Source organism: Phaenicophaeus curvirostris, chromosome 20, assembly GCF_032191515.1.
Source record: "Phaenicophaeus curvirostris isolate KB17595 chromosome 20, BPBGC_Pcur_1.0, whole genome shotgun sequence".
NCBI classification, from domain to species: Eukaryota; Metazoa; Chordata; class Aves; order Cuculiformes; family Cuculidae; genus Phaenicophaeus; species Phaenicophaeus curvirostris.
This window is the reverse complement of record NC_091411.1, coordinates 10,817,693-10,844,844: the sequence shown is the minus strand read 5'-3', so window position 1 is coordinate 10,844,844 and position 27,152 is coordinate 10,817,693. Positions and strand designations below refer to the sequence as shown.

General features: G+C 55.5%; 1 protein-coding gene across 2 annotated transcripts in view; it reads left to right on the top strand.

Moving 5' to 3' along the window:
- The window catches only part of KCNT1 (potassium sodium-activated channel subfamily T member 1), an 84,873-nt gene extending 58,735 nt beyond the window's left edge, over positions 1 to 26,138 (top strand). The window contains exons 3-32 of one of the 2 annotated variants that reach the window (XM_069873348.1): positions 1,307 to 1,386; positions 2,497 to 2,596; positions 3,740 to 3,796; positions 4,098 to 4,146; positions 4,738 to 4,797; positions 5,880 to 5,954; positions 6,305 to 6,388; positions 6,567 to 6,661; positions 8,348 to 8,528; positions 8,624 to 8,788; positions 9,534 to 9,670; positions 9,905 to 9,968; positions 10,731 to 10,839; positions 10,959 to 11,067; positions 11,918 to 12,067; positions 12,228 to 12,466; positions 13,991 to 14,207; positions 15,306 to 15,411; positions 15,502 to 15,674; positions 15,985 to 16,056; positions 16,352 to 16,486; positions 16,744 to 16,855; positions 17,231 to 17,332; positions 17,427 to 17,510; positions 18,432 to 18,560; positions 18,910 to 18,930; positions 19,724 to 20,027; positions 21,885 to 21,947; positions 24,809 to 24,893; positions 25,490 to 26,138. In XM_069873348.1, the coding sequence (XP_069729449.1) occupies positions 1,307 to 1,386; positions 2,497 to 2,596; positions 3,740 to 3,796; positions 4,098 to 4,146; positions 4,738 to 4,797; positions 5,880 to 5,954; positions 6,305 to 6,388; positions 6,567 to 6,661; positions 8,348 to 8,528; positions 8,624 to 8,788; positions 9,534 to 9,670; positions 9,905 to 9,968; positions 10,731 to 10,839; positions 10,959 to 11,067; positions 11,918 to 12,067; positions 12,228 to 12,466; positions 13,991 to 14,207; positions 15,306 to 15,411; positions 15,502 to 15,674; positions 15,985 to 16,056; positions 16,352 to 16,486; positions 16,744 to 16,855; positions 17,231 to 17,332; positions 17,427 to 17,510; positions 18,432 to 18,560; positions 18,910 to 18,930; positions 19,724 to 20,027; positions 21,885 to 21,947; positions 24,809 to 24,893; positions 25,490 to 25,610 (3,478 nt within the window). In that variant the 3' untranslated portion in view covers positions 25,611 to 26,138. The remainder of the gene's footprint in view (positions 1 to 1,306; positions 1,387 to 2,496; positions 2,597 to 3,739; positions 3,797 to 4,097; positions 4,147 to 4,737; positions 4,798 to 5,879; positions 5,955 to 6,304; positions 6,389 to 6,566; positions 6,662 to 8,347; positions 8,529 to 8,623; positions 8,789 to 9,533; positions 9,671 to 9,904; positions 9,969 to 10,730; positions 10,840 to 10,958; positions 11,068 to 11,917; positions 12,068 to 12,227; positions 12,467 to 13,990; positions 14,208 to 15,305; positions 15,412 to 15,501; positions 15,675 to 15,984; positions 16,057 to 16,351; positions 16,487 to 16,743; positions 16,856 to 17,230; positions 17,333 to 17,426; positions 17,511 to 18,431; positions 18,561 to 18,909; positions 18,931 to 19,723; positions 20,028 to 21,884; positions 21,948 to 24,808; positions 24,894 to 25,489) is intronic. The other variant, XM_069873349.1, reaches the window with a different exon arrangement.
- The last annotated feature ends 1,014 nt before the right edge of the window (positions 26,139 to 27,152 follow it).

Here is a 27,152-nt window from a genome sequence, read left to right as displayed (position 1 = left end):
ATAGGCAAAATTAAAAGGGTTCTGGGTTTAATGACCGTCTCTGCGAATTTGCTCACCTTAGCCTATGCCTTGGCTTGGTAAAATGCCTGATTAATGCGATCTCAGTGACCTCTTCCAAGCATTTAAAAAATTAGTAATAGTAGTGGCATTTAGTTTAAGGGTCTTGTTGGATAGAGTGAAATAAGAGAAATGGCTAATTTGCTGCACTTAACTCTGTTATCAGCTGTAAAAGTAATAAACACTTTGTCTTGCTCAGAGTCTAAAGCCAAGACATTGGGAAACAATCCCTTTTAGCAGGCAGGAGCATAATTTATAGCCCTGCCTGGTGTGGGGGAGACTGTAAAGGGCTGCTGGGTAGCAGATGAACCGAGCCAGGACCAGCTTTGCCTGCACACCCTGGATCCAGGTGTGCTGGATCCCAGACCCCGTTGACATCGGTGGGGAGGAACCTCTAGCCTCGGGGAGGCTTTTGACTGTCCGTGGGGCTGTGGGAATCCAGCTGGTGCGTGGAGACCGGCAGGAGGGCTGGGGATGGGGTCAGCGATGGAATCTGGAGCAGATGAAGATGAAGAAGGGCCCGTGGTGGTCGCAGCAGTGGATGGGGCATCTTCAGTGTCCCCTGCAGCTCCTCCCCGTGGGTTTCTGCGCGGAGCCCCGGTGGGTGGCTCTCTGCCACTGTGCCTTGTCCCGAATGCCAAGTGACGTTCAGAGTTGGTTGGCAGCTCCTGGGTTCTTCTGAAATGGCCAAATGTGGTATCTTAGCAACAAAGGGACTTTTTCTCCTTTTAGATCACATTTGTTTTTTAACAGCTTCGATGCTGAACGTTTCTCCTGCCTGGGCAGAGCAAGCACATGGGCATCCTGGGGATGTTCCCTTTGCCAGCTCCAGCTCTGTTGCAGCCGTGGGGTTCAGAGAAGACAGAACATCGCTGGGGTTAACTGCTCCAAGGCCACCACTTTTCTGAGAGGCTTTGAATGTTGTAAAGCGTGTAGGAAAGGAGAAGTTTGCAAGTCTGATATCAGCTGATTGCACGTGAAGGAAAGAAAAGCCCTTAACTTGAAGCAGACCTGTCCCCGCAGGTCACATTGGCCACTTTGGCAGTGATCAGTGTGCCATGTCTTGGTGCTCATGGTTGGTGGTACCTTGATTTGGTACAGCGAGAGCAGCTGGAGGTCCAGGGCTGAGCTCTGAGCTGCCCTAGGTGGGGGGTCACACAGCTGGGGTGGGCGGACAGGACTCCAGAGGGGCTCTGGGTCTGACCTCCCACTTTGCTGATGGGCTCCTCTGGTTGCTTTATCCTCACAGGGTGCAGGTCGAGTTCTACGTGAATGAAAACACCTTCAAGGAGCGGCTGAAGCTCTTCTTCATCAAAAACCAGCGATCAAGTGAGTGCTCCCCGCACGGAGCCCGAGGGTGTGCTGGGAGAAACCAAACCCTGCCAGAGCTCGAGGGCTGCTTTGGGTCTTCCTGGGAACAGAAACCATTGCCATCTGCTGGTGGCTGTTTCCCCAGGTCCCCAGTTCTGCTGCCGCCTGTTCTTTCTGTTGGGTGTTGGCCAACCGAGCTTGGGGGACGTGGTTGCACGGGGAGGCGGCGATGCTGCCTGTCACCTTTGCTTACTGGGGACAAACGCAGCACAGAACCAGCTGGGACAAACTGGTTGGGAGCAGGGTGAGCACTGGGAGCTGCCCAGGCTGGTCAGGGAGCAAATATCCCAACCACGGAGCCAGCGATGACCCCCGTGCCCGCAGGGATGCTGGTGGCTGTGGGGACAGCCAGGGCAGGCGGTGAGTTTGCTCACAGCTTCAGCCCTCCAGATTAGCCTCCACTTGACTGATGGTGTTGTTATTTTCTTTCTCCGCGACGTCATTAGCTGTCTGAAGGGAGCCTACTCGTTAATTTATAAATTCACATTTTCTTTCCCTCTTTGCATCCTGGCGTTTCGTTAAAAAGCTGGAGCGCAGCACGGCAGGATGCCCGCGGGGAAGTTTTTAATGAAAATGTGATGAATTTCTCACTTGTAGTTTGAGTAATGACCCAATGAACTGGCTCGGGAGGGAGAGCGGGTGAAGCAGCAGCTTTTGCTCGCCACCCCTCGTCCTGCAAAGCCGTTAGCAGCGCACAGAGCAGAGTGGAGCCCTGGCCCTGACTGCCTGATGCTTTTTAATGGATTCCTGATAATGAAGGGGATTCACTCCAGCAGCTCCCTCGTTTGCCTGTCACATTTATTGGGGCCGGGAAGGAGCTGACTCATCGTTATTTATTTCTGTATTAGTCTTCTATATATTTGACACCGGGTAGGACGTGTAGAGCCCCAGGCAAAGCGTGAGCAGCATTTGCGTGCTGCCCCGGGGCTCCTGCAGCTCCCCTGGGGCTCAGTGGGATCCCGAGGGGGATCTGGGGGGCCCTGCAGAGCTCGTGGGGAATTAAAGAGGTTTTGCTATGGGGTGCCTGGGGTGCGCTGCCGGCCCACGCTGCATCCCCCTCCGCCACAGGTCTGAGGATCCGGCTGTTCAACTTCTCTCTGAAGCTGCTCACCTGCCTCCTGTACATCGTCCGCGTCCTGCTCGATAACCCGGAGGAGGGCATCGGCTGGTGAGTGCCACCATGGCCACCTGCACAGCCCCGTTTTATCTGCTCCAGCTGTTTGATTTGGTACTTTAAGCCAACCCTGCTGGTCTGGCGGGCTTTGCTCGCTGGGGACAGGCGTCTGCTGGCCCGACGCGGCACACGAAGGGGAGGTGATAGAAAAATTCAGGGTCACGTTCATTCCCCAGTGCTGCCTGGCTCAAACGATGAGGGATGCGACGTGGCCTTTGGTCACGGGCGAGATCTCATGATTACAGGGCATCACCGTGCAAGTATTTACTGAATCCTGATGCCCTTGAAGACGTTTATGCTAAATCCCATTTAAGCGTTTGGGAAGGAAATATGTTTTGCCATTTAGATCCCTGAGGTGACAGATGATTACATTCATCAGCTTTGCTCTGTGTTTCGTTATAAGCCTATTTTTAATGTGTCCTTGCTCTCTTTAGCTCGTGTACGGTGTAGGGCTTTTACCAAGAGCTAGGAGAATTAGCAATTTGATTTTCTGTTTGTAAAGGTTGCAGGTTACCAAGTACACCTGCGTGGTCCAAAAGGGGATTCAAACCTGTAGGAATTAAGTGTGACATGGTTGTACGTCCTGGAAAGGTTTGTCACAGCTGTAGTTCAGGGAAAGGCCACTTCCCTGAGGCTTTGTGGCAAAATAAAGGCTGGCCAGAGGGAACGCATCTCTCACAGCAAGGTAGGGGGAGAGTTTGGCTTCACTGCTGCCTGCCTGGCTGCTTGGCACCCAGCTAGCCTTGTCCCAGAAGCCGAAGCTCAGCAGCTTTTGCTGATTGTAACCTGTTAATTGCCAGCTGCAGCCCTGCATTTGAGCACTGAGCACAGGGAGCCCCCTGCCCGGTGAGCATCAACGTTTCACAGCATCCCTGGTACAGGCTGAGGTACCTGATGGGTCTTTTTCTCCAGTAATAAGATGTCAAAACCTGGCTCTGTGAGACAGGCTCTTGAGGAAAGCCCTGGCTATAGGGACTGATGTGTGTTTGGACCCATGGGAGTGTGATCTGGGGACCTCCCGCAGCATCAGACCAGGGCCAGAACACCCCATGAGCCCAGAGAGTCAACACCAGCCCCCCTTTTCCTTCCTCGCCCTTGCTGACTGTTTTCCCCTGCTTTGTCTTTCTCTTCTCCTAGCTGGGAATGCGAAAAGCAGAATTACACAGCGTTCAACCAGTCCACGAACATAAACTGGTGAGTGGAGGGTTGCTCCCGTGCTGGGGTCTGGCTCTTGCAGGATGCAGTGACGGATGCTGCTGGGGCTGGCAGCTGCTCGTGGTTGTTTCACGGTGATGGGGCTGCTCAAGGAACGTGGAGCAGCATCCCAGGATCAAATCTATTGACAAACTCCTGTGGCTGCTTGAATAAACATGGCAATCAGGAGCACCAGTACCAGTCCTGTGCTGGATTCTGCATCAGTGATGCAGATTTGGTGGGGGGTAAAGGCACTGCTGGTTGGGCTGCAGTTTAGATCCATCTTACGTTTTCTTTGCAGGTCACACATCTTCTGGGTGGATAGAAAAACACCTCTGTGGGCTGTGCAGGTGAGTGCCCAGACCTTGGATTGAGCTTTGCTGCCAGGGGGTCTCTGGGCATCTTCTGCCCCCAGCACTGCGGGGCAATGGGTTCTTTTGGGTGAGCAGAAAATCATAGAATCATAGAATAACCAGGTTGGAAGAGACCCATCGGATCGTTGAGTCCAACCATTCCAATGAGGAATGAGGTAGGGCTTCTGCTGGGAGCAGCCACATGGCCCTGGGTGAGAATCCTGGGGGCTGATAGGAGAGGACAAAGCTCTACGAAGATAAAATCATGAGGGTGGCTCAGCTACTCTCCAGCCTGGATGGAGCTGTACCAGTTAAGGGCTGTTTTCAGGCTGGGCAGCTGCCTAGGGAATCACTTCCAGGAGGGCTGAGCGCCCGTCACCTCTGCTCGGGGCTGCCTGCATCCCTGCTGCTTGTGTATCATGGACATTCACACGAACAAGCGCAGAGAAACCAAAGGAACAGGGCTGTGTCTGCCATACCCATGGGCTTCTCCTGGTGTGAGGCAGGGAGGGCTCAGCAGAGGCACTCGCAGCCTCTGATGCTGCCTCGAACAAGCCCTCAGCAGCCTTCGCCTGTGTGTCTCTGCAGGTCAGCATAGCTTTAATCAGCTTTCTGGAGACCATGCTGCTCATCTATCTCAGCTACAAGGTAAGCGCCCTGGGCGGGCGGTGGACAGTGATGCGCAGGCTGGGTCTGACCCCCCGGCGTGAATTCATTTCTGTCTTTGAGCTGTCGGAAGCCTGAAGCATCCTGAGAGAACGTTTGTCTCGCCAACGTCTCAGATATCTGCGGCTGCTCTCCTTTCTCCTTCCCCCTCGGGCTGCTGGAGAAGTGTTTGTCAGAGCAGAGCTGGGGAATCTCTTCTTTTGCCACCTTCATTTAAATTCAGACCTGTTTTGCAAAGGGTCACTGCTTTTTTTTTTTTTAATGCGGGGGCAGATTGACACACGCTGTTTCCTACGGTTGAGGAGCTGGAGCTGAGCTTGGCAGCGTGACCCCTGCTTGTGCCACGTCTGCTGCCTCCGGAGGCAGCCGGCGCTGCTCCGAGCCAGACAGGGAGAGGCACAGGCTGGCTCCTTTGGATCCAAGCCCCTTAAAATGGCCATGAAAAGTGACCTTAACAAATGGCATCTCCTCAGGGGCCCTGGGACAGCTGGCAGAGAAGACTCCAGCCCTGTGCCACCCGCTTGGTTTGGATGCCAGTGACCTGTATCAGTCACTGTCACTCTCACTCCTTTCACAAAGCATTGTTGTCCTGTGGCTTTGGGCAGCAGCCGTGATGGAGAGAGGGATGTCATAGAATCATAGAATCACAGAATAACCAGGTTGGAAGAGACCCATCGGATCATCGAGTCCAACCATTCCCATCAATCACTAACCCATGTCCCTCAGCACCTCGTCCACCCGTCCCTTAAACCCCTCCAGGGAATGTGACTCAACCCCCTCCCTGGGCAGCCTGTTCCAGTGCCCAATGACCCTTTCTGTGAAGAATTTTTTCCTAATGTCCAGCCTGAACCTCCCCTGGTGGAGCTTGAGGCCATTCCCTCTTGGACACTCTGGAAACGTGTTAGCGACTCCGGCGTAGCCACCCCCAGCACCGCAGGCAAACTGGAACGTGTTTCTGCTGCTCTGGTGTTCTTCCTCCATCTAGCAGGGTCTGCAGCAGAGTGGGAGTGTTTTAGTTATCATTTTGAAACTTGTTTAATTATTATTTGGTTTCAATCCCTCAGGGGAACATCTGGGAACAGATTTTTCGCATTTCCTTCATCCTTGAGATGATCAACACGGTGCCGTTTATTATCACAGTGAGTGTTTCCCAGTGACATTTTAAAGCAGCTTGAAGTTTAATAAGTACAGTAGTTTTGGTGGCGAAATGAGGAAAAATGGGTGTCTGGCCAGGCAGTATCTAAAGTTGGCAGGAGATTTGTTTTCTTCAATATTTTTCAACATAATGACTTCCAGTGGAGCGTTATCCCCAAACCCATCCTCCCTTTTCAGCTCCTTTGCTGCAGCTGAGGGAGCGGGGCAGCATCGGTGGCAGAGGCCAGTGCCTAATTTGGAGATGGAGCCTTCCTGACAGGGCTTGAATTGGTTGCTTATAGCTTTTTCCGATAGAGAACATGGATTTTTCTGCGAATAACTCTTGCTTTCACAGATATTCTGGCCTCCTTTGCGGAATTTGTTCATTCCTGTGTTTCTGAACTGCTGGCTTGCCAAGTACGCTCTGGAGAACATGATTGTGAGTGACCAGTCACATCCCAACCCTCTCGCCCTGGGTCCCTCCGCCCCGGGGATGCTGAGGGTGGCGTGTCCGGGATGGGGGTCCTGCTAGAGGCAGCCAGAGAGCAGTTGGTGTTGGGGGAGTGCTTTGCCCTCAGCCTCTCTGAGCTGGTGAAAGCCCTTTCCTCTCTTCCCAGAACGACCTGCACCGAGCCATACAGAGGACCCAGTCTGCGATGTTCAACCAGGTGCTTATTCTGATCTGCACCCTCCTGTGTCTCGTTTTCACGGGGTGAGTGTTGCTCTTCATTTCACTGAACCATCTCCTTCACCTGGGGAAACCAGCTTTGAACATCCCAGGTGTGACTGGTGGAGCTGGATGGGGTGGGACCTTCCCAGCCGTGGTGGGATGGCACTGCCAGGATGTAACATGGTGATCTGGGAAGGCAGGGGATGTTCAGCCTTCAGGCAGTGTCTTCTAGCCTGGTTTTTCAGCCCAAGAGGTTTGGGGCTGCTGACTGGGTTGAACTCCCAAGTCTCTGGCTTTCTTCTTTCACTAAAGGGGCAAGTCCCAGTTCCTCGGGCTGAGTTTGGGAACTGGGGGAGCCGTGGTCATGAGTGGACCCTGGATTTCCACTCCTGTCCATGGACTTTGGCTTGGACACCGCCACGTCTGGTGTCGCTATGGGAAGAACCCCTGCACAACCAACATCTCAGCACCAGGGTCCTCTCTGTGCTGCTTCACTCCCCGGCGCACTGAGCACTGGGAAGATCGATTCCTATTTTGGAAACTAATTATCCCTAACTGTATGGTTTTAACAGAAACCTTCTAATGGGCGCATGTAAGGATGAGGGCTTTGGAGTGAGATGGGTGATGTGGACATGAGGCTCAGAGCAGGGTTGCAAGTGCTGCAGGGTCAAGGGGAAGGACAGCAGCTTGCCGTGGGGACCTTGGTTCATTCACTATGACCCATTGCACTTGCTGGCTCCAACCATGCTCTTCTTCCCCATCGTTACCACGGCTGCTGAGCTCGTTTGTGTAACAGGCCACTGGGGCTCTTGCTAATTAACTGGGCCCTTTATTTTCCCACGTTGCCAACAAGGGCATCGCTTTATGAAGGATTCAGTTCTCATCGCTTGGTGCTTAGCCTTGAATTAGACTTCTTGAATTTTCCTCTGGCTCCCTCGGTCTGGATTTCAAGCACATAATACCATTAAGTTGCTAAACGGGCAGGAAATGAAGCTTTTAGGCTCCTGAGTCTTTGGCAATAAAGATGATCCTCTGATGTGAATGACTAATGCAATTTTGGAGCTCGTTGCTGCTCCCGTCCTGTGGCACCTCCTGCCCCTTGGGGCCAGGGATGTGTTTCTTGGCAGATGTGGCAGGGCTACAATTCGGGTCCAGGACAACTCCGATGACACTTGTGTTCAGCAAGATGACTTTCAAACTGCAGGTTTGTGGAGTTAACTCTGCCTGCCTGTCCACGGGGAGCGAGGTGGCTATGCAGCACAGCCTTGCAAGGGCAGGGAGTGAGCGACGGGATCTGCCTCCTGCCTGCTGGAGCACATCCAGCCCTGTAACCGAGAGCCCTTCCCGCTGGCCAGGTCCCTCCGGAGCCTTCTGGGACGGCTGCTGGCTTCGGTGTTTTGGTTTTTAGCCCCTGGGTGATGTTCAATGTGCTGCCGTGGTGGTCTTATTGCCAATGGTCTCATTGTGAGCCATCACCCAGGACCTAGACTTCCCCACGCTGCTTTGGTGGCCACCAACTCCTTCATCTGTAAGTGCCATTAGCTAAATCATTTCTGTTCATGACAAATCCACTGCTGATGCTGGAAGCATGTTATAAACAGATTTCTTCCATGAACATGGGTGTAAGTCACCTTCTGGAGTTCCCCACTGACCTCAGCAGGTGCTGTGGGCGCTGTCTGTCTCCCAAGCAGGGGAGCACTGGCTGTGACGTGTGTTTTCTCCCCTCAGGACCTGTGGTATCCAGCATTTAGAAAGAGCAGGTGAGAAGCTCTCCCTCTTCAAGTCCTTCTACTTCTGCATCGTCACCTTTTCCACTGTGGGCTACGGAGATGTGACACCAAAGATCTGGCCCTCCCAGCTCCTTGTCGTGATAATGATTTGTGTCGCCCTGGTCGTTCTGCCGCTCCAGGTTAGACCTGAGCGGCCACGGATGGAGAGGGACGCAGAGCCTGCACCCGGGCAGCCCTGCCGATGGGGACATCAGCTCTCTGCCTTCGTTTGCAGTTCGAGGAGCTCGTTTACCTGTGGATGGAGCGGCAGAAGTCTGGAGGGAATTACAGCCGTCACCGCGCCCAGACAGAGAAACACGTCGTCCTTTGTGTCAGCTCCCTCAAGATCGACCTCCTCATGGACTTCCTCAACGAGTTTTATGCCCACCCGCGCCTGCAGGTGAGGACCAGGCATGTTGCCCTCTGTGCTTGGTCAACGCTCGCCCTTGCCAGGGGCACGGCCGGGGTGCTACTGGTGGCCAGTGTCCTGCCTGGATACAGTGGGTGGGGTGAGGAATAAGGTCAAAACCATCCAGCCCAGCCCTGGGAAGCACTTGCTGCACTGGCCAGAGGTGACACCTCACTTTGTCACCTCAGTGATGGGGCTCTCTCTGCTTGATCTTGGGCCAGGCTGTTAGAGCACTGTGTGGGCACATGGAGAGGGACCAGAGGGACTTTTCTTTGCTGGATGAAGAATCTCAGACAGGCGTGTAATCGCTAAACCTCAGTGGGATTCAGGCAGCTCTTACTGGAGGTTCCCCACATAATAAGTGGTCTTCAAGTGCCTGTGCCTTTCCTGCTCTGCAGCACAAGAGCATCACAGACGTGTTACAGATTCGTGTTTCGTTCCAACACTCCTCTATGCTTCTTCACCATCGCTTAGCCTCAACTCCATACATTCAAGCTTTAAAACCCTGCTCATTGCAGTAACTGCAAGAGGCTCCTTCCAAACTCCATAGTCAGATGTGCCTGTTTTGCCTTTATTATGCAGAACAGAGAAACTGCTGATGGGTCTCCAAGGCCATTCCAGGACTCTGGAACAGGGAGTGTTACACAAAAGCCCCAAAAATCCCTTTATTCAGGAGCAAAACCCCGTGCTTCAGCTCGCTGTGCATGCGGGACTCACGCCGGGCTCTCTCTTTCAGGATTACTACGTGGTGATACTTTGCCCGACGGAGATGGATATCCAGGTGCGGCGGGTCCTGCAGATCCCTCTGTGGTCGCAGCGGGTGATCTACCTCCAGGGCTCTGCGCTGAAGGACCAGGACCTCATGAGAGCCAAGTGAGCATCAAGAGAGCCAAGAGGGGCATCCTGCACGTCCACGGCGTGGCCGGTCCTGCCGCGTTGCCGAGCCAAGAGGGTCCCCAGGGATGTCAGCCCAGATGCACGCTGATGGATGCCCCTGTGTGCCTTTCCTAGGGTCTCAGAGGGGCTGGCAGTGCCCAGGCTGGGGCGGGTGGATGCCTGGCTTGGCCGGCCTCTGCGATTCATGTGGTTTCTGCTCTCTGGTTGCAGGATGGACAACGGAGAAGCCTGCTTCATTCTCAGCAGCCGAAACGAGGTGGACCGCACTGCGGCGGTGAGCCAGGGCTGGGTGGTGGCATGGTTGGGGATTATTAATTTCTTGGGCTGGAAGGGATCAGGATGATCACTGCGTCTCACCTCTGCCTGGCACAGGATCGTGCCAGGAGGCAGCTGGGGTGAGAACGTGGGGTGGAGGACTGAGCTCTGTCCCCTGGGCACCCCACTCACCCCTAAATCTCCTTGCCTGGTGCAATCTTACCCCAGCCCAGGCAGGGAATTAGCTGGGAAGATGTCAGTTTGGGAGCCCTGGGGGAGGGGTGGGGTGGCAGCGGTGACAGGTCTCACTGCCAGCCGGTGCCAGGGATGCTGCCCACGCTGTGGAGGTGGCTTCTGTCCACCTGAGCCCACGTGGCCCCACTGGAGGGGTCTTTGCTGTAAAGTGAGGAGCAAGGAGTGCCACACTCCCTCCCTTGCCAAGGTGCTGCCTGGCCCTTCCCTCCTTTTGGACTCCTAATGATGCTGCCGAAGGGTCTCTGTGGGCACGCAGTGACTGCAGAGAAACCCAGAGTTGGCCTGGGGACCTCACAGGGACTCGTGGGGGCGTGCCACCATCTGAGACCCCACGGGGTCACCTTCTCTCTGCTGCCTCAGTTTCCCATCAGTGCCGGGTTTTGGGGAACAGGGGGAGGGCAATTATCCCCCGCTAGCAGTGGGTGTTGGAGGAGCCCTTGCTGGGTGCCTTGCAGTGCATCCCAGTGTAGAAGCATTAGGGAAAAGAAGCCATCAGACAAGTGCCTCTTGCTCTTCTGCTGGCTAGGACCACCAGACCATCCTGAGAGCCTGGGCTGTGAAAGACTTTGCTCCAAACTGCCCTCTCTACGTTCAGATCTTAAAGCCCGAAAACAAGTTTCACGTCAAGTTTGCTGGTGAGTCGGAGGGGCTGCGCAGCAGTGGGAGGGGGAGGAAGCACCCAGCCCCTAACTCCACCCTGAAATTCCCGCATCCCTGGGTGCCAAGGAGACCATCCATCCCTTCTGCTTTTCAGATCATGTTGTCTGCGAAGAGGAGTGCAAATACGCTATGCTGGCGCTGAACTGCGTCTGCCCCGCCACCTCCACCCTCATCACGTTGCTGGTGCACACATCCCGGGGACAGTAAGTGCTGCCTGCCCATCCCTACCCATCCCTGCCCTTCCATCCCTGTCCATCCCTGAGCATGGAGCGATGGCAAAGTTACTGGGGGAGGCTCTGGGTGGGTTTTTGGGGAGCACAGCAGGACCTGGGACCCCCAGCTGGGTCAGGAGCCAAAGCTGATCTCTTAGAGGGAAAACACCAGTGTGGATGGGCTGGCTGACACCACCTTTCCGGAGAATGAGAACAAAAATATCACCTTTATACTGGCATGGTCCTGCTGTTGGGGAGTTAAATTCACAGCCTAGGCAAACCCGGACCTGCAGGCTGTTTGGTGGGTTTATACAAAGCACAGCTGGCAGGAGTTTCAGCAGCCCAGTAAAGCGAGTGGTGTGAGTCCTGTGCCTCTTGGTCAGTCAGAAATGTTTGAATTTTGGGTAATGTGAGATTAAAGAGTTACAGAACATCCTTCCCAGAGGACTCGTGCCCTGCTGTCAGAGATGTTTGCCAACACAGGCTCTGAACCCAGTCTCTGTGCACCCCAGGAGCCCTCATTAAACAAAAAGGCACTTAAAATCAGTAATGAAAACGAGCTTGTCCTCACCCTGTGAACACTGACAGCTTGTGGCAATGCCTTGCTGTAACATCACCCCCATTGCTCTAAACAGAGCTCTGGTGCTTATTAGCACTTCTGCTGTGTCGCTCTGCTCTGGGAGCTCGCTGGGATCTGTGCTGGTGCCAGGGGGTCTCATCCCAGCACCGTGATGAGGTCCTCTCCCAGCACCGTGATGAGGTCCCATCCCAGCATCGTGATGGGGTCCCACCCAGCACCGTGATGGGGTCCCGTCCCAGCGCGCTGCTGCTGTCGTTGCAGGGAGGGCCAGGAGTCCCCGGAGCAGTGGCAGCGGATGTACGGGCGCTGCTCGGGCAATGAGGTCTACCACATCCGGATGGGAGACAGCAAGTTCTTCATGGAGTACGAGGGGAAGAGCTTCACCTACGCCGCCTTCCACGCACACAAGAAGTGAGGGCAGGGAGGTGGTGGGTAGGGGGTACCTGCCAGTCCGTGTCTCTGGAGGGCTGGGACTGGGACTGGAGGATGCCACAAGGTCCTTTGTGCTGTGTCAAAGCCCCAGAGGGACTTTTCTCCAGCCGTGAATGCCCACATTGTGCTCCTGGCACAGGTACGGCGTCTGCCTGATTGGCATCCGGAGGGAGGAGAACAAGAGCATCCTGCTGAACCCCGGCCCGCGGCACATCATGGCAGCATCCGACACCTGCTTCTACATCAACATCACCAAGGAGGAGAACTCCGCCTTCATCTTCAAGCAGGAGGAGAAGCAGAAGAAGAAGGGGTTTGCAGGGAGGGGGACCTATGACGGCCCATCCCGCCTGCCTGTGCACAGCATCATCGCCAGCATGGGTGAGTCGGGGGGACCTCCCAGGAGGGCAGGGTAGGATCCTGCACACGCTACTCGGCACCTTCTCCAGGTTTGGTTTCATCTCCTTCCCCAGGTTTGGTTTTACTTTGCAAACTCCTGGCCATGCCTTGCACCTCAGTCAGGTCGGATTGGCCTCTGAGCAACTTAGTCTGGTTGAAGATGTACCTGCTTGTGGAGGGGGTGGAACTGGATGGGCTGTAAAGGTCCCTTCCAACCCAAAGCATTCTATGATTCTGTTGCTGGAAGCCACCAAAAATCCCTTTCCATTCCCTGTCCTGACTGCCTCATTGAAATACACCCTGCTACTTGGACCCTGGCTGCTCTCAGCAAGTTCAAATATCATTATTAAAGCTTGTGATGTCCAATTATCATTAACAGCACTTGCATAAATCCCCCAAGCCCTGACTGGAAGAACAAATGCTGTTGGCTGTGTCCTAAATCGTGTTCATGATTCACAACCCGACAAAGAGTGTAGTTTGCTCGGCAGCGAGTGGTGCATTTTTGCAAATCAAAAATACCATGAGTCATTACTTCCCGCTTGCATTTGGGGAAAGTGAGTTTTGGGGCCGCCCGGAGAGACTGCGCTACGCGAGCGGATTATATTTCAGGAAAATAATTTATGCATTTGTACTCATGAGCAGCAATTTGCATGAATTATCCCCCAGCAAGCCATAAGCACTTTGCTGAACAACGTTTGTCAGTGTTCTCGTTATGGGGCTCGTTGGCAGAGGGACCTTTGGCAAAGGGTAATGGGAGGGAGAGAAATCACATGCCCAGTGAGCCCAGTGCCTGGGCTTTGCTTACTGGAAAGCTCCCTGCTTTCCTAACCATCCAAAAATCGCTGTTTGGCCAAGACAAACAGGGTTGTTTAGCCTGGAGAAGAGGAGACCTCATTGCTCTCTCCAACTCCCTGAGAGGAGGTTGTGGAGAGGAGGGAGCTGGGCTCTTCTCCCAAGGGACAGGGGACAGGACGAGAGGGAATGGCCTCAAGCTCCACCAGGGGAGGTTCAGGCTGGACATTAGGAAAAGATTTTTCACAGAAAGGGTCATTGGGCACTGGCAGAGGCTGCCCAGGGAGGGGGTTGAGTCACCTTCCCTGGAGGGGTTTAAGGCACAGGTGGACGAGGTGCTGAAGGACATGGTTTAGTGATTTATAGGAATGGTTGGACTCAATGATCTGATTGGTCTTTTCCAACCTGGTGATTCTATGATTCTCTCTGGGGCCAGCAGCTTGCAGCCCCCACAGGAGCTGCCTGAGCTGTGTCCCGGGGAGATGCTCCACGCAGCAACGCCCAGGCAGGGGTCACTGGTGGGTGCTGTGCCAGCTCTCCCTGTGCCCACAAGCAGGTTATCTTCATGCAGGTTGCATTTAATAGGCATGACATACAGTCCCACATGCTCCACTTTATCCCTGTGTGGGAGCGCCTGGGCGTGATGCTTTGCTGACACAGATCCCTTCCCCTCCTTATAGCGTGTTTGCTGTGCTTCCTCCCCGCTGTGTCCAGGTACAGTAGCCATGGACCTGCAGAACACGGAGTGCCGCCCCGCCAACAGCAGCAAACTGGCGCTGCCCGCGGAGAACGGCTCGGGCAACCGCCGGCCCAGCATCGCGCCCGTCCTCGAGCTGGCGGACACCTCGTCCCTGCTGCCCTGCGACCTGCTCAGCGACCAGTCAGAAGATGAGATGACGCAGTCGGATGAGGAGGGGTCAGCAGTTGTAGAGTGAGTTGCCCACCCGGTCGAGCTGTCCCTGGTTTCAGAGAGATGCAGACCACTGGTGGGCGTTCAGTGGTACCTAAGGGATGGTTAGGCTGAGCTGTTCCCAGCTTTTTCTGACCACACCAACACCTGTAACATGGCTAATCTCTGCTTTTCCCTGAGCCCTTCCTGAAGGCTCCTTTGGGTATCAGCAAAGTTGCACTGAGCCAGACACAGCTGGGAATGGGCAGGGTTGTTCCGTCAGTCCTCTCGCTACGCTCACCGGCTTCACTTCACTTCACTCCTCTCTATTGCACATAAATAAAAAATGCAAAATAATTATTAAATCCAGCTTTGAAGCTGTTAGTTTACGACAGCCAGAGAAGTACTTGCTTTATTGGTTACCTCTTCGGATGCTGTCACAGCGATGTAGGGAGTTTACTGAGTATCTGCAAACTCAAGAACTGGCTTCTAATTCATGTCTACTTGTAGCTGCTCTTTAGATGAAAATTTCTGCTTCTGGTTCCATAAAAAAAAAAACCAAACAGTGATTTTTAAAATATCTTTTCACAAAAACAAATTGAAAAAGTACCAAAATTTTGCTTCTTTATCTGGCTCAGCATCGCCCTCCCCTCCTGGATCTCACTGTTCTATTATTCTTCAGCTGCCCTCGATGGTCCTATCTGCTGCCTCCTCCACCTGTGCTGGGAATGTTGCCTATTCTGTGATCTCCAGACCCTTTGCATAGCAAAAGCAATTCCTAAATATGTGTATTTTGGAAAAATTCCAGCTGCTGTGGGATAGTTTCACAAAGCATTTGCCATTGATTGGGAGGCCCTGGCCCAGGTTGCCCAGAGAAGAGGTGGCTGCCCCATCCCTGGAGATGTTCAAGGCCAGGTTGGATGGGGCTTTGAGAACCTTGATCCAGTGGGAGGTGTCCCTGCCCATGGCAGGGGTGGAACTGGATGGGCTTTAAGGTCCCTCCCAACCCAAACCATTCTATGATGGGCTTGAGCCCTAGGTCTGCTGTTTTTAAATGTTTTTCCCAGTCTCTGAGTGTTGTATGTGTGAAAAGCTCTCCCTGTGTCCTCCTCATGCTGCTGAGTTTTCTCTCTGCTACAGGTATGTGAAGGGCTACCCACCAAACTCCCCCTACATCGGGAGCTCCCCGACTCTGTGCCATCTTTTACCCGAGAAAGCCCCTTTCTGCTGCCTGAGGCTGGACAAGGTAAAACCGCGATGCCGGCGGCCGCCTGGGGTGGTGGGTGGGCAGCTGAGAGCCACGCTCTGAGTCCCTGTGCTGCTTTTCACCCCACAGGGCTGCAAGCACAACAGCTTCGAAGACGCCAAAGCCTATGGATTTAAGAACAAACTGATCATCGTTTCAGCAGAAACGGCTGGGAACGGACTGTATAATTTCATTGTCCCGCTTCGTGCCTACTACCGGTCCCGCAAAGAGTTGAACCCAATTGTATTGCTGCTGGACAACAAGCAAGTACTTTTCCACAGATGTTTTCCAACACATTGAGCCTTTGTCGGCACGGGTGGATGAGGCGCTGAGGGATATGGTTTAGTGTTTGATAGGAATGGTTGGACTCGGTGATCCGGTGGGTCTCTTCCAACCTGGTGATTCTATGATTCCCCTGTGTTTGGATGGGCATCTCGGACTGTGGGGATGGGATTGAGGGGGCCTGGCAGTGCCAGTGTTGGATACCTTGGCTGATGTTGGCCCTGGGGACTCCTGGGTAGGTTTTGTCTTTGACTTGCTGAACCACCTTGCTCTCTGCTGCTCTTCCTCCAGGCCTGAGCACCACTTTCTGGAAGCCATCTGTTGTTTCCCCATGGTTTACTACATGGAGGGCACGATCGACAAGTAGGTGTTTCTGCGTGTGGCTGTCATTACTTACGGTGATGCCTAAATGAGTTGCGTTTCCCTCGGTCTGGACTTTCGGGTCATCCCATGAGAAGCCCCAGGGTTAGTCCTGTAGATCTGAGTCCACCCTTGGCTTCTCGGGTTGTCGCACACCCCGTGGTGGATGGGAGCAGGTGAAGAGCAGGTGGTTGGGAGCAGCCTGGGCTTTGCTGTAGCGCTGCACGTCGCAGTGTGCAGCTTCCCTGTGTCATTTCCAAGGGTTGACCCTGCGCTCTTCTCTTTGGGAACTGCCCAGCCTGGACAGCTTGCTGCAGTGCGGCATCATCTACGCGGACAACCTGGTGGTTGTGGACAAGGAGAGCACGATGAGCGCCGAGGAGGACTACATGGCGGACGCAAAGACGATCGTCAACGTCCAGACCATGTTCAGGTGAGGAGGGAACTGCTGCCCCAGCTCCATCACAGCCAATTCCCTCTGCTGGAGGCAAGACTGGGAAGGAGACTGGTGGTTGTGGTGGTGGCTGTAGGCGGTGGGACACATCTGCCGTTGGGCTTGCTCTAGGAAACTTGGCTATTTCTGACCTCAGACAGGAACAGGGGTGGGTTTGATCCTCTTCAGGCTTTAAATGCAGGGAGTGCTCTCACTTCTGAGTGAGCTGCAGGACAACAGGTCTCTCTCCATTGCAGGCTCTTCCCCAGCCTCAGCATTATCACAGAGCTCACCCACCCCTCCAACATGAGGTTCATGCAGTTCAGAGCAAAGGACAGTTACTCCCTAGCCCTTTCCAAGCTAGAAAAGGTAAGAGAAGGTCTTTCCCTGCACACAAGGTCTGGGAAGTCAATGCTAAGAGCGATTATGTTTGAGCTGCTCGAGGTTCTGTGCTGTTCTGCTTGCTGTAGCCACCGTAGTGTGTGTCTACATGAGATAACCTGCAGCAAACAAATAAGTGGGCAGCCAATCTTTGGACTAGCTACCTTCTTCTGTGTGTTTCTGGATTTGTTTACTGCTGCGGTGAGCACACCGGACCTCTGAATGAGGTTTAATGCTGTGACTGCAGTGAGGGGGGCAGTGGAGACACAGATTTTTCTTTGCTGAATGCTCAGGAAGGATGTGAGCAAGCCCCTGTCAAAGGAGTTTGCCTGTGAGTGCTCCCATTTCCCCTTCTTTTCCCAGAAAGAGCGTGAGAACGGCTCCAACCTGGCCTTCATGTTCCGGCTGCCCTTTGCGGCTGGGAGGGTCTTCAGCATCAGCATGCTGGACACGCTGCTCTACCAGGTGAGAGCCCGATGGGCGTTGGGTAACTCATCCCTGCAGCTGGGGCTGCCCCTTTGCGTCTCCCAGTGAATAACTGCCCCAACGTCTCCTCCAGTCGTTCGTGAAGGACTACATGATCACCATCACTCGGTTGCTGCTGGGTCTGGACACCACGCCGGGCTCCGGCTACCTCTGTGCGGTAGGTGCTCAAGTTCCTCTGGGTTGAAAACATCGGGCCAAGTCATATAAGCACAGAATCACCCACCATCCTCCCCTCCCTCCCCAGAGGTCACATGGTGACTCACTAATATCATCCACAGTCACAGAATCATAGAATCACCAGGTTGGAAAAGACCCACCGGATCATCGAGTCCAACCATTCCAATCAATCACTAAACCATGTCCCTTAGCACCTCGTCCACCCGTCCCTTAAACCCCTCCAGGGAAGGGGACTCAACCCCCTCCCTGGGCAGCCTCTGCCAGTGCCCAATGACCCTTTCTGTGAAAAAGTTTTTCCTAATGTTCAGCCTAAACCTCCCCTGGTGGAGCTTGAGGCCATTCCCTCTCGTCCTGTCCCCTGTCATTGGGAGAAGAGCCCAGCTCCCTCCTCTCCACAACCTCCTTTCAGGTAGATGTAGAGAGCAATGAGGTCTCCCCTCAGCCTCCTCTTCTCCAGGCTAAACACCCCCAGCTCTCTCAGCCGCTCCTCTTGTTCTCCAGCCCCTTCACCAGCTTTGTTGCTCTTCTCTGGACTCGCTCCAGAGCCTCAACATCCTTCTTGTGGTGAGGGGCCCAGAACTGAACACAGGATTTGAGGAGCGCTCTCCCCAGTGCCGAGTACAGAGGGAGAAGAACCTCCCTGGCCCTGCTGGTCACGCCGTGTCTGATCCAAGCCAAGATGCCATTGGCCTTCTTGGCCACCTGGGCCACTGCTGGCTCACGTTCAGTCGCTGTCAACCAACACCCCCGGGTCCTTCTCCTCCAGGCAGTTTCCAGCCAGACTTCTCCTAGTCTGGAGCTGCTCAGGGTTGTTGTGCCCCAAGTGCAGGACCCACCATTAGGCCTCGTTAAACCTCCTGCCACGGCACAGGGCAGCTGAAATTTGTCCTCTGTTGCGCAGATGAAGATCACTGAAGACGACCTGTGGATCCGGACGTACGGCCGCCTCTTCCAGAAACTCTGCTCCTCCAGTGCGGAGATTCCCATCGGGATTTACAGGACGGAGTCACACATGTTTGCAACCTCTGAGGTAGGGACACAGTGGTGGCTGGTGGTCCCAGCGAAGCATTGCCGCCCGGCAGAGACGTGGTCTATGGGGCTGGCTGGGTCCATGAGGCATCTTGGAGCTGGTTGCAGCAGCGGTGGGGAGGAGTGAGGGGAGGTGAAGCTCTGCCTCGGCTTCATTAGCGGCTCCGTGTCTGTGTTACGGTGATGTTGTCCTGGTATCCAAGCTGGGGGGGTTGGCTTGGTGTGAATACCTGTCTCTCTGGGCAGCAGCCTGGCACTGAGTCCTTGGGAAGAGGGGGGCACGTGGCGCAGCGGGGCTGCCTTCTTGCTTTACTTAGACTTCATTTTTCCTTTCTTCTCCCATGCTGCAGCCCCACGACATCAGGGCGCAGGTGAGTGCCGCGTGGGGGGTGTGGGGCATTACCCTGGCTGAGCCGCGCTGCCGCCCGGTCCCCCCATTGGGAGGTTGACCACGGGCAAGCGGCCACGCTGGCTTCCCCAGCGGCTCCTCTGGCCACCAAGAGCCCCTGGGCACCAGGGCGGCCTCGGCAGCCTGGGAGGACAGAAGTCATGAAGTGTCATTTACTGGGATCGCAGAATCATAGGATGGTTTGGGTTGGAAGAGACCTCTGGAACCCATTCAGTCCAAGTGGGTTCACCTCGAGCGGGTTGCCCAGGAACTCATCCAGGCAGGTTTTTAATGCCTCCAGAAGAAGGAGCTTCCACAGGGATATGGAGCAGGAGAGCGAGCCAGGCTCTGTTTTAAATACCCTCAGGTTTCAGCTTTGTAGAAAGCGGCTAGGGTGAGCCAAAAGTTGACTTTTACTTAAATTCAACCCATCTCTTTCATAGAGATGCTTCATTAATAAATTCCTGCTTACCAGTGCACGTTGCTGTTTCGGAGATGCAGCAGCACATCTGCTGTAGGATGAAAGGCGGGGGACAAGGGCACAGCTGTCCCTTGGGGTGATCGTGGTAGAGAGGTTAGAGGTGCTCGTTAGACTCCACTGGATAGTGCTGATCCCAAATCTGCCGGCCAGGTCGTTTTAGCAGCACAGAGATGGGAGAGTGCTTGGGAATCAGAGGAAGGATGTCCCATCCCATGGGAGAGACCCCACCCCAGCAGAGACAGGACGGGCTCTTTTTGACTCCCCCCTGGCCCCCCGTGACCTACTGGGCTTCCAGTCACAGATCTCAATCAATGTGGAGGACTGTGAGGATACAAAAGATGTCAAGGAGCACTGGGGCATCAAGACCAGCCACCACAGGAACTCATGCTCCAGCGACCAGTCGGAGCACCCGCTGCTGCGGCGCAAGAGCATGCAGTGGGCACGGCGGCTGAGCAGGAAAGGCAACAAGCACTCCAGCAAGACGGCCGAGTGGATCAACCAGCAGCGCCTCAGCCTGTACCGGCGCTCCGAGAGGCAGGAGCTTTCCGAGCTCGTCAAAAACCGTATGAAGCACTTGGGCTTGCCCACAACCGGGTACGGTAAGTGCCGCTCGGTTGCGCTTCTCTGCAGCGACGCATCCTGCTCGCGGGCTCCTCAGGTAACCCTGTGCTGAGCCTAACGCCAAGCTGAGCCTAACCCCACGCCAAGCACAACCCCACGCTGAGCCTAACCCCACGCCAAGCCTCACCCGGCGGGCACTGCCGGACCCGGCTCTGAGCAGCGCCTCGATCCCCAGCTTGCTTGTGCTTCTGCAGACGAGCGCGTTGCCGGCTGGGGTCCCACCGTGCCGAGCCCCCTCGCTTGCCGCCCCGAGCCCGACTGCAGGCAGCCCCCCTCGTTTCGGGGCTCTGGGATGGGTCCAGGCGGGAGGTTGCGGTGGCAGAGTAACTCTCGCCCTTCTGCCTGCAGCTGGACCGAGCGTCCCCGTGCAGCTTTGAGGCGCCATGTCCCGCTTGCACCCCGCTTTCTGGCCTTGCAGAAATGGTGGTTCAGGACCCACTGACTCCAAGTCAACCAACCCCTTCTGCCTGAGAGCCCTTATAGTGCAGCAGGGAAAGGTGAAGCCCCTCGGCTGGTGCACCCCCCTTTGGTTATAGACTTTAATCCCTCATAATACTCTTCCATGGGAAGCATTTCGGTAGCTGCAGGGCTGAGTGGTTTGCTTCATTGCGTGTGAAACCAGTGTCTCTGGCTGCGATTAAGCCCACGCGGCTGCGCTCAGGGTCCCTCCGTGCAGCCGCATTTCTCGTGAAGCTCCTCGGTGCTGGTGTCTGTGTCCTCCTGGACGATTCCCCACCCCTTGGTTACGACGAAGTCTGTAGCCCACAGCTTTCTTGGTTGGTTTTTTTTTTTTTTGGTTGGTTTTATTTCCTTTCTTTCTTTTGAGCCATCCTGTGCTGCTGCCTGTTTGTTCCATCCTTGCAGAGCGTCTGTCCCCCCTGCGCCGGCCCCTGCCCCCACACAGGCTCCACTGCGCCCTGGCTGGGGCTGGAGCTGATTTTGGAAGGCAGGAGGGAATTCCTCCTCTCTTTTCTTGGCTTCCCCCTTCAAGTATGGGAAAGAGGAGGAGAAAATGGGAAGAAATGCAGCACAGGAGAGGGGTTGGAGCTGGAGGGCAAGCAGGCTGGCGGTGGCATTGGCCAACATCCTTCGGTGAGAGAAGAGGGGAGCCTGCTTGGGGCAGGACAGAGAAGCCACAGGGCATACCAGGCGAGGGCTCATAACCGTGTATCCCTCCTTGCTCTTTTTTCCTGGTCCCACAGGTTTCTACTGCTTTTTTCTGGGGGTCTCCCATCTCCCTGCAGCTCTATCGCAGAGCCTGGAGCGTGGCTGGTGGCATTTGCCGCATTAAAAAGCTGTTTAACACAGCTGCCAGGCTTGGGAAGCTGGGAAATAAGGTGCCCCCAAAGCAAACCCCACACAGGGCATGCAGGAGCTGCTGCAGCTCCGAATGGGTTGGGTTGAGGATCCCGAGGGGCCGCCCTGCAGCCAATCCCTCTGGGATGCTCCGGGGACCGTTGGCTGGATTAGAGTCAGAGTTTGCATCCTTCTCCCGGCTGAAGCGACAAATTCTTGCTGGAGCAAACTGGGGGAGCTCTGGGAAGCGATGAGGCAGCTGGGGAGTGCAGCCCCATCTCCTTTGGGGTGGGACCGGAGCTCCCTGGCCGCTGTACCCAGGACAGTGTTGTCACCACGTGTCCCCGTCAGTGTCTGGACACTCATGGCGTTTTGGAAGAACGTGTTGCTCTGCCTTCTCCCCCTTTCCTTTTTTTTTTCCTTTGCTCATTTAATTGCTGCAGTGCAGGAGCTCGTCTCTGATATTTGCCGAATCATGGCTTGCTGACCTCTCTCTCTCTCTCTGTTTATGTCTGTGCCTTTCCCTGTATGTTCTGTAGAGGATGTAGCAAATTTAACAGCCAGTGATGTGATGAATCGGGTAAACCTGGGATATTTGCAAGGTAATTCCCTTTCCCTGGGAGTCCCGCGTGACTCATGGCGTGCAGCGTACAACAAGATCATGCCAGCTAAGCCCAATCCACACCCTTGCCGGTTTTCACCTTAGAAACCCAAGCCTTTCAAGCACTAATTTGTTGGGTGGCGTTGGAAAAAAAAAAAAGAGACCTGTGATGCAGACACAGGGCTCCATAAAGTCTCAGAGTTGTGGAATGGTTTGGATTGGAAGGGACCTCAAATCCCATCCAGTTCCACACCTGCCACGGGCAGGGACACCTCCCATTGGATCCAGTTTCTCAAAGTCCCATCCAAGCTGGCCTTGAAAACCTCCAGGGATGGGGCAGCCACGATTCCTCTGGGCAAAAAGCTCAGGGACCCTTTTCTAGCTGGATTCTTATAGGGAAATCACAACCCTGTTGTTAAAAACCTCTCTCTCCTCTGTTTTACAAGTTGGTTTTGGTCTGTGAGGCTGGGATTTGCAGGAGGCTGAGTGCAGCAGAGCTGTCAGTGTGTGCTGCAAGGTGATGCTGGGGGTCCTGCACCAGCCCCTTGGCCTCTCACCTGTATGAGGGTCAGCTGCAGCTCAGGAGCAGGGCAGCCCTTCCTAATCCTCTGTTTGCGTTCCTGGACCGCTCTCTAGCATTAGGAGATGCTCTTTTCTAACCGAGGAGGTGCGGGGCTTAGTGCCAGGCAGCAGCTGCAGGTGCCACCCGTGCTGCAGACACCCCCGAGCCCCTTCTTGGTCTCTGTGGGAGCTGGAGGGTTTTTGCACCAGTTACACCAGTGGGCAGTGGTGTAAAGTGCTCTGGAAAGGCCCCTTTTTGCTGCAGCAGCCTAGAGATTAGCGCTAGCCCAGCCTAGCTGTATTTCAGACTTCACCAGCCCACGCTTAAGGTGAAAAGTTGGCATTTTCCTCTAAACCGTGTCCTTCATCAGAGCAGCCGCCCCAGCCGGGGCTCACGGAAGCCCCAGAGCAGCAGAGTATGTTGCCAGCTGGCCAGGAGGTGCTGGGCAGAGCTCAGACCCCGCTGGCATCGTCCCGTCCCGTGGAAGAGCTGGGGCTGAGCCAGCGCCCGTGTCCCACCGCGAAGCCCGAGCCCCTCGGGGGGACGTCCCCGCGGTGGCATCGCTGCCGGGGGCCGCGTGGGGTGGGAGCTGGGGCTGAGCGCTGCCTCTACCCCGCAAAAAGCAATTGTTGGAGGGAGCTGCAGCGGGCGACACGGCAATGTACTTGGTGGGCTTAGCAGAGCCTGGCTCGGCTGCATGGGGGTGAGGAGAAGGTGCTTCCATGGAGCAGGGGGACCCGCCGCGAGCCAGGGTCCTTCCTCGCCTCCCCCGTCATGGCAAACCCCGTGTCTCCTGTGGGTCCCAGGGTCCGTGTGCCACCCGCGCCCCAGCATCGCCACCCCCTGCCCCTGCTTCGCTGCGAGGCTGAGCACTGGGATGGCCAAAGCTCTCCGGCAGCTTGAGGGACCAGCCAGCATCTGGGGCGCCCGCTATGGGGCTGGGGACCCCACACAGCATCTCTCTGCAGGTGCTCCCAGCCCTCCAACAGCTGCAGCACCTCCTGAGGGGCCAGAGACGTGTGTGTGCAGCAAAATAAGGGTCTGGTTTGGCCTCACGAGTGTCTTTGTGTGCGATCCACACAAAACCAGGGGTGCGTCTGGACATGCACTGGCCAAACACACGATGGGGGCAGCCCCGAGGGGGACGTGTTTGCAAACTGCAGGTGGCTTGTGCTGCTGTGCATCACCTCACGGCTGGATAAAAGCCCCACTTCAGAGGTTTCTCCCCACTCCTGAGGCTGAAGAGCAGCAGAAATCCTGGTCTGTGTGCTGGCTTGGCCATCCCATCCCACGCCCAGGGCAGCTGTGCCGCTGCGCCCCAGGGATCCGCTCCAGAGCAGGAGGTGGAAGGGAGAAACCCGGAGTTAACGCAGGCTGGTCCCTGGTCCTGCTGCTCACCAACGCTGCTCAGAGGAGCCTTTGTGCCTGGAGAGACCTCCCAGTGACAAGCCTTGCAGCGAGCTGGTGTCCCGCTGCACTCATCCCGCTGCCCCCGGTGTCCGCCTGTCCGTCCCTTCTCCATCCTGTCCATCCACACCGGGTCACTCAGTCTGTAAACGATGTTATTTGTCGCAGCTTCCACCTCCCACCCTGCCCGGCTGCCCGCAGCCTCGCATCCCCATTCATTTCATCCATGATCTTGTTCTCAGGGATCTCAGAAGGCGCAGGGCTGCCCCCGGGCCCCGCAGCGCCCGTGGGTGCCGCTCACGGGTGGGCACCGCGCTTCAGAGCCACCCCAAATGGCTTTGAAACTCCACGGAGGCGGTTTCCCTGGGGCAGGCGAAAGAAGCAGTCATGGAGCTAAATCCTCCTGCTGGATGATGCTAAATTAAATCATGCGAGAAGAGAAGTGGGCAGAGCGTTCGAGCGGCCCGGGGAGGGTTCGGCTGCCCTGACCCAGTGGTTGGAGTAATTGTGCTGTACCTAACGGGCAAGACTAACCTGTTTCCCTTTTTTTTGCACAAAACCAAGGTAAGAGATCTTAATTTTTTTTTGTGGGGGGAGCGGGAACTTTGCAGATTCACACCTGCCAGTCTCCTGAGAGGCAGGAGCAGCTGGGGGAGCATGGAGGGAGGAGGCAGCAATGCTCTTAGAGCTATCCTGGTGGCCTCTTAGAGCTATCCAACACCATTGCCCGTGGCCTCCCTCCATAAAGTGACTCATTTTTCTGTCCCTGGGGATGAGCCGTGACCCCTCGGAGCCAGGGGGGCTGCAGGCGGCTGTGGGAGCGAGGGCCACCGGGGCGTCTGTCGGGATATCCGTCAGGGCATCCTCAGCCGCTCTTTCCCCTCCTCTCACAGACGAGATGAACGACCACCAGAACACCTTGTCCTACGTCCTGATCAATCCCCCGCCGGACACGCGGCTGGAGCTCAACGACATCGTGTAGGTGCTGCCCTCACCCGCTCACGGGCTTCTCCCCAAGCAGGAGCACTCCCTGTGCCCCCAGACCCACCCCGGTGCCCCCATCCCGCTGCTTGCCATGATTTCTCACCATGACCTGCAGCTGCTGCCTCCTCCCCAGCCCCCGAGCAGTGCCCAAACCATAGAATCATAGAATCACCAGGTTGGAAGAGACCCACTGGATCATGGAGTCCAACCGTTCCCATCAAACACTAACCCATGTCCCTCAGGGCCTCGTCCACCTGTCCCTTAAACCCCTCCAGGGAAGGTGACTCAACCCCCTCCCTGGGCAGCCTCTGCCAGTGCCCAATGACCCTTTCCATGAAATATTTTTTCCTAATGTCCAGCCTGAACCTCCCCTGGTGGAGCTTGAGGCCATTCCCTCTCGTCCTGTCCACCCCAGCCCCAGCTTTGCTCCTCCCCAGGAGCGTGGAGTTCTTCCCCTTGATGATTAACAACTACCGTGAGCAGCAGCGCCTGACAAGGCTCCATGGGGCATCCCCACACGTCCCAAACTCCAGTTAGAGTTTTCCCAGCTCCATCCTGCTGGGAAGGAACCGGGGAACTCTGTCCCACAGGTACCTGATCCGCTCTGACCCGCTGGCCCACGTGGCCAACGACGGCCACAGCCGCAAGAGCAGCTGCAGCAACAAGATGGGTCCCTGCAACCCCGAGACGCGCGACGAGACCCAGCTGTGAGCAGCAGCCCCCAGCCCTGCCAGGGGCTCCGGGGAGAGGCGAGGAAGAAGAGGATGGGCAGCCAGAGGGGAAGGCGATGCCCACACTGGCTTTGCTCTGCAGAAAAGGGATGCCTGGACCCAGACAGACCAACAGCCGCTGGTCGTACAGCCCATGGCTTTTAACTTTTTATACGAATACCGCAACTAGTGAGAAAGTCTTTGCTGGTGCTGGTGGGACGTGGCTGAGACCAGACAGCAGATAACCCTGTGTGAACAGGAGGACCGTGTTTAATCTTGCCCCAAGGTGATGCGGGTCCTTTGCATTTGATGGGGCTTGTCAATACGAGAGCAAAACTGCACCACCACCCTCCTCCTCCTCCTCCTGGTACCCCCCAGGGTACCCAGAGTTCTGCTCTTTCACCCCGATGTTCTTCATCTGTTGGTTTTCTGTTGCGGCCGTCAATGTGAGGAGCACGTGGATGGGGAAGGACTCGCCAGCAGCTGTGGGACAGGAGGGGATGGGGCGATGCAGCCCCCTCAGGTGCCGTGGCAGGGGCCGCGCTGCCTCCAGCGCATCTCAGCATCTCGCAGACCAAACGCCACCAACCCCAGGGGACTGACAGCCGCGCCATTCTGTCCAGACCCAATCATAGAATCACCAGGTTGGAAGAGACCCACCAGATCATTGAGTCCAACCATTCCCATCAATCACTAACCCAGCTCCCTCAGCTCCTCGTCCACCCGTCCCTTAAACCCCTCCAGGGAAGGTGACTCAACCCCCTCCCTGGGCAGCCTCTGCCAGTACCCAATGACCCTTTCCATGAAAAATTTTTTCCTAATGTCCAGCCTAAACCTCCCCTGGTGGAGCTTGAGGCCATTCCCTCTTGTCCTGTCCCCTGTCACCTGGGACGCTGTCTCCACCCAGGGCACCGTGGCAGCTCTCTCCATCCTCGCTTGACTTTTAGAACCCAGCCCACCCCCGCGTCCGAGCGGCTTTACCTGCAGCAGAAGGTGCATGAATGTACAGAGCAGCGTCACCCCCTCGCCGCAGCATCACTCACACTGCCTCTCAGCCGACCTGGCGGTAGCAGAACCCCAAGATGTATTATCCATCTATTTTTGCACACTTTACACATCATGTAAAGGTTTTCTTTGACTGCCAAATGAATAACCAAGTTCTTACCTTTATATACCTTTACATTCATATAAGGAAACTCCAGCGTGATGTTTTTTTTTTTAAATGAGAAGCCTGTAAAGCACAACGTCACCGTGAAACCCCATCAGCCGTCCCGACCCGCTGCCGCTGAATGATTTATTGTCATCATTCACCAGTTGTTCTCCATGACACTCCTGATAAAAGTTGTTTACAAAAAAAAAAAAAAGCCAAACCTGCTTAAAATTGCAGTTTTAAACAGTTGGTGAGATGTCCTGGAGCAACCCCAGCCTGGAGGAGTCGCTGCTGGTGAACAGGGCACAGGTAAGACCTGCATGGGACTGGAATTGCCTCGAGCAGGTGTGCGGAAAGACCTTCTGTGCCTGGATGGGCTTTGGGACTGTCTTT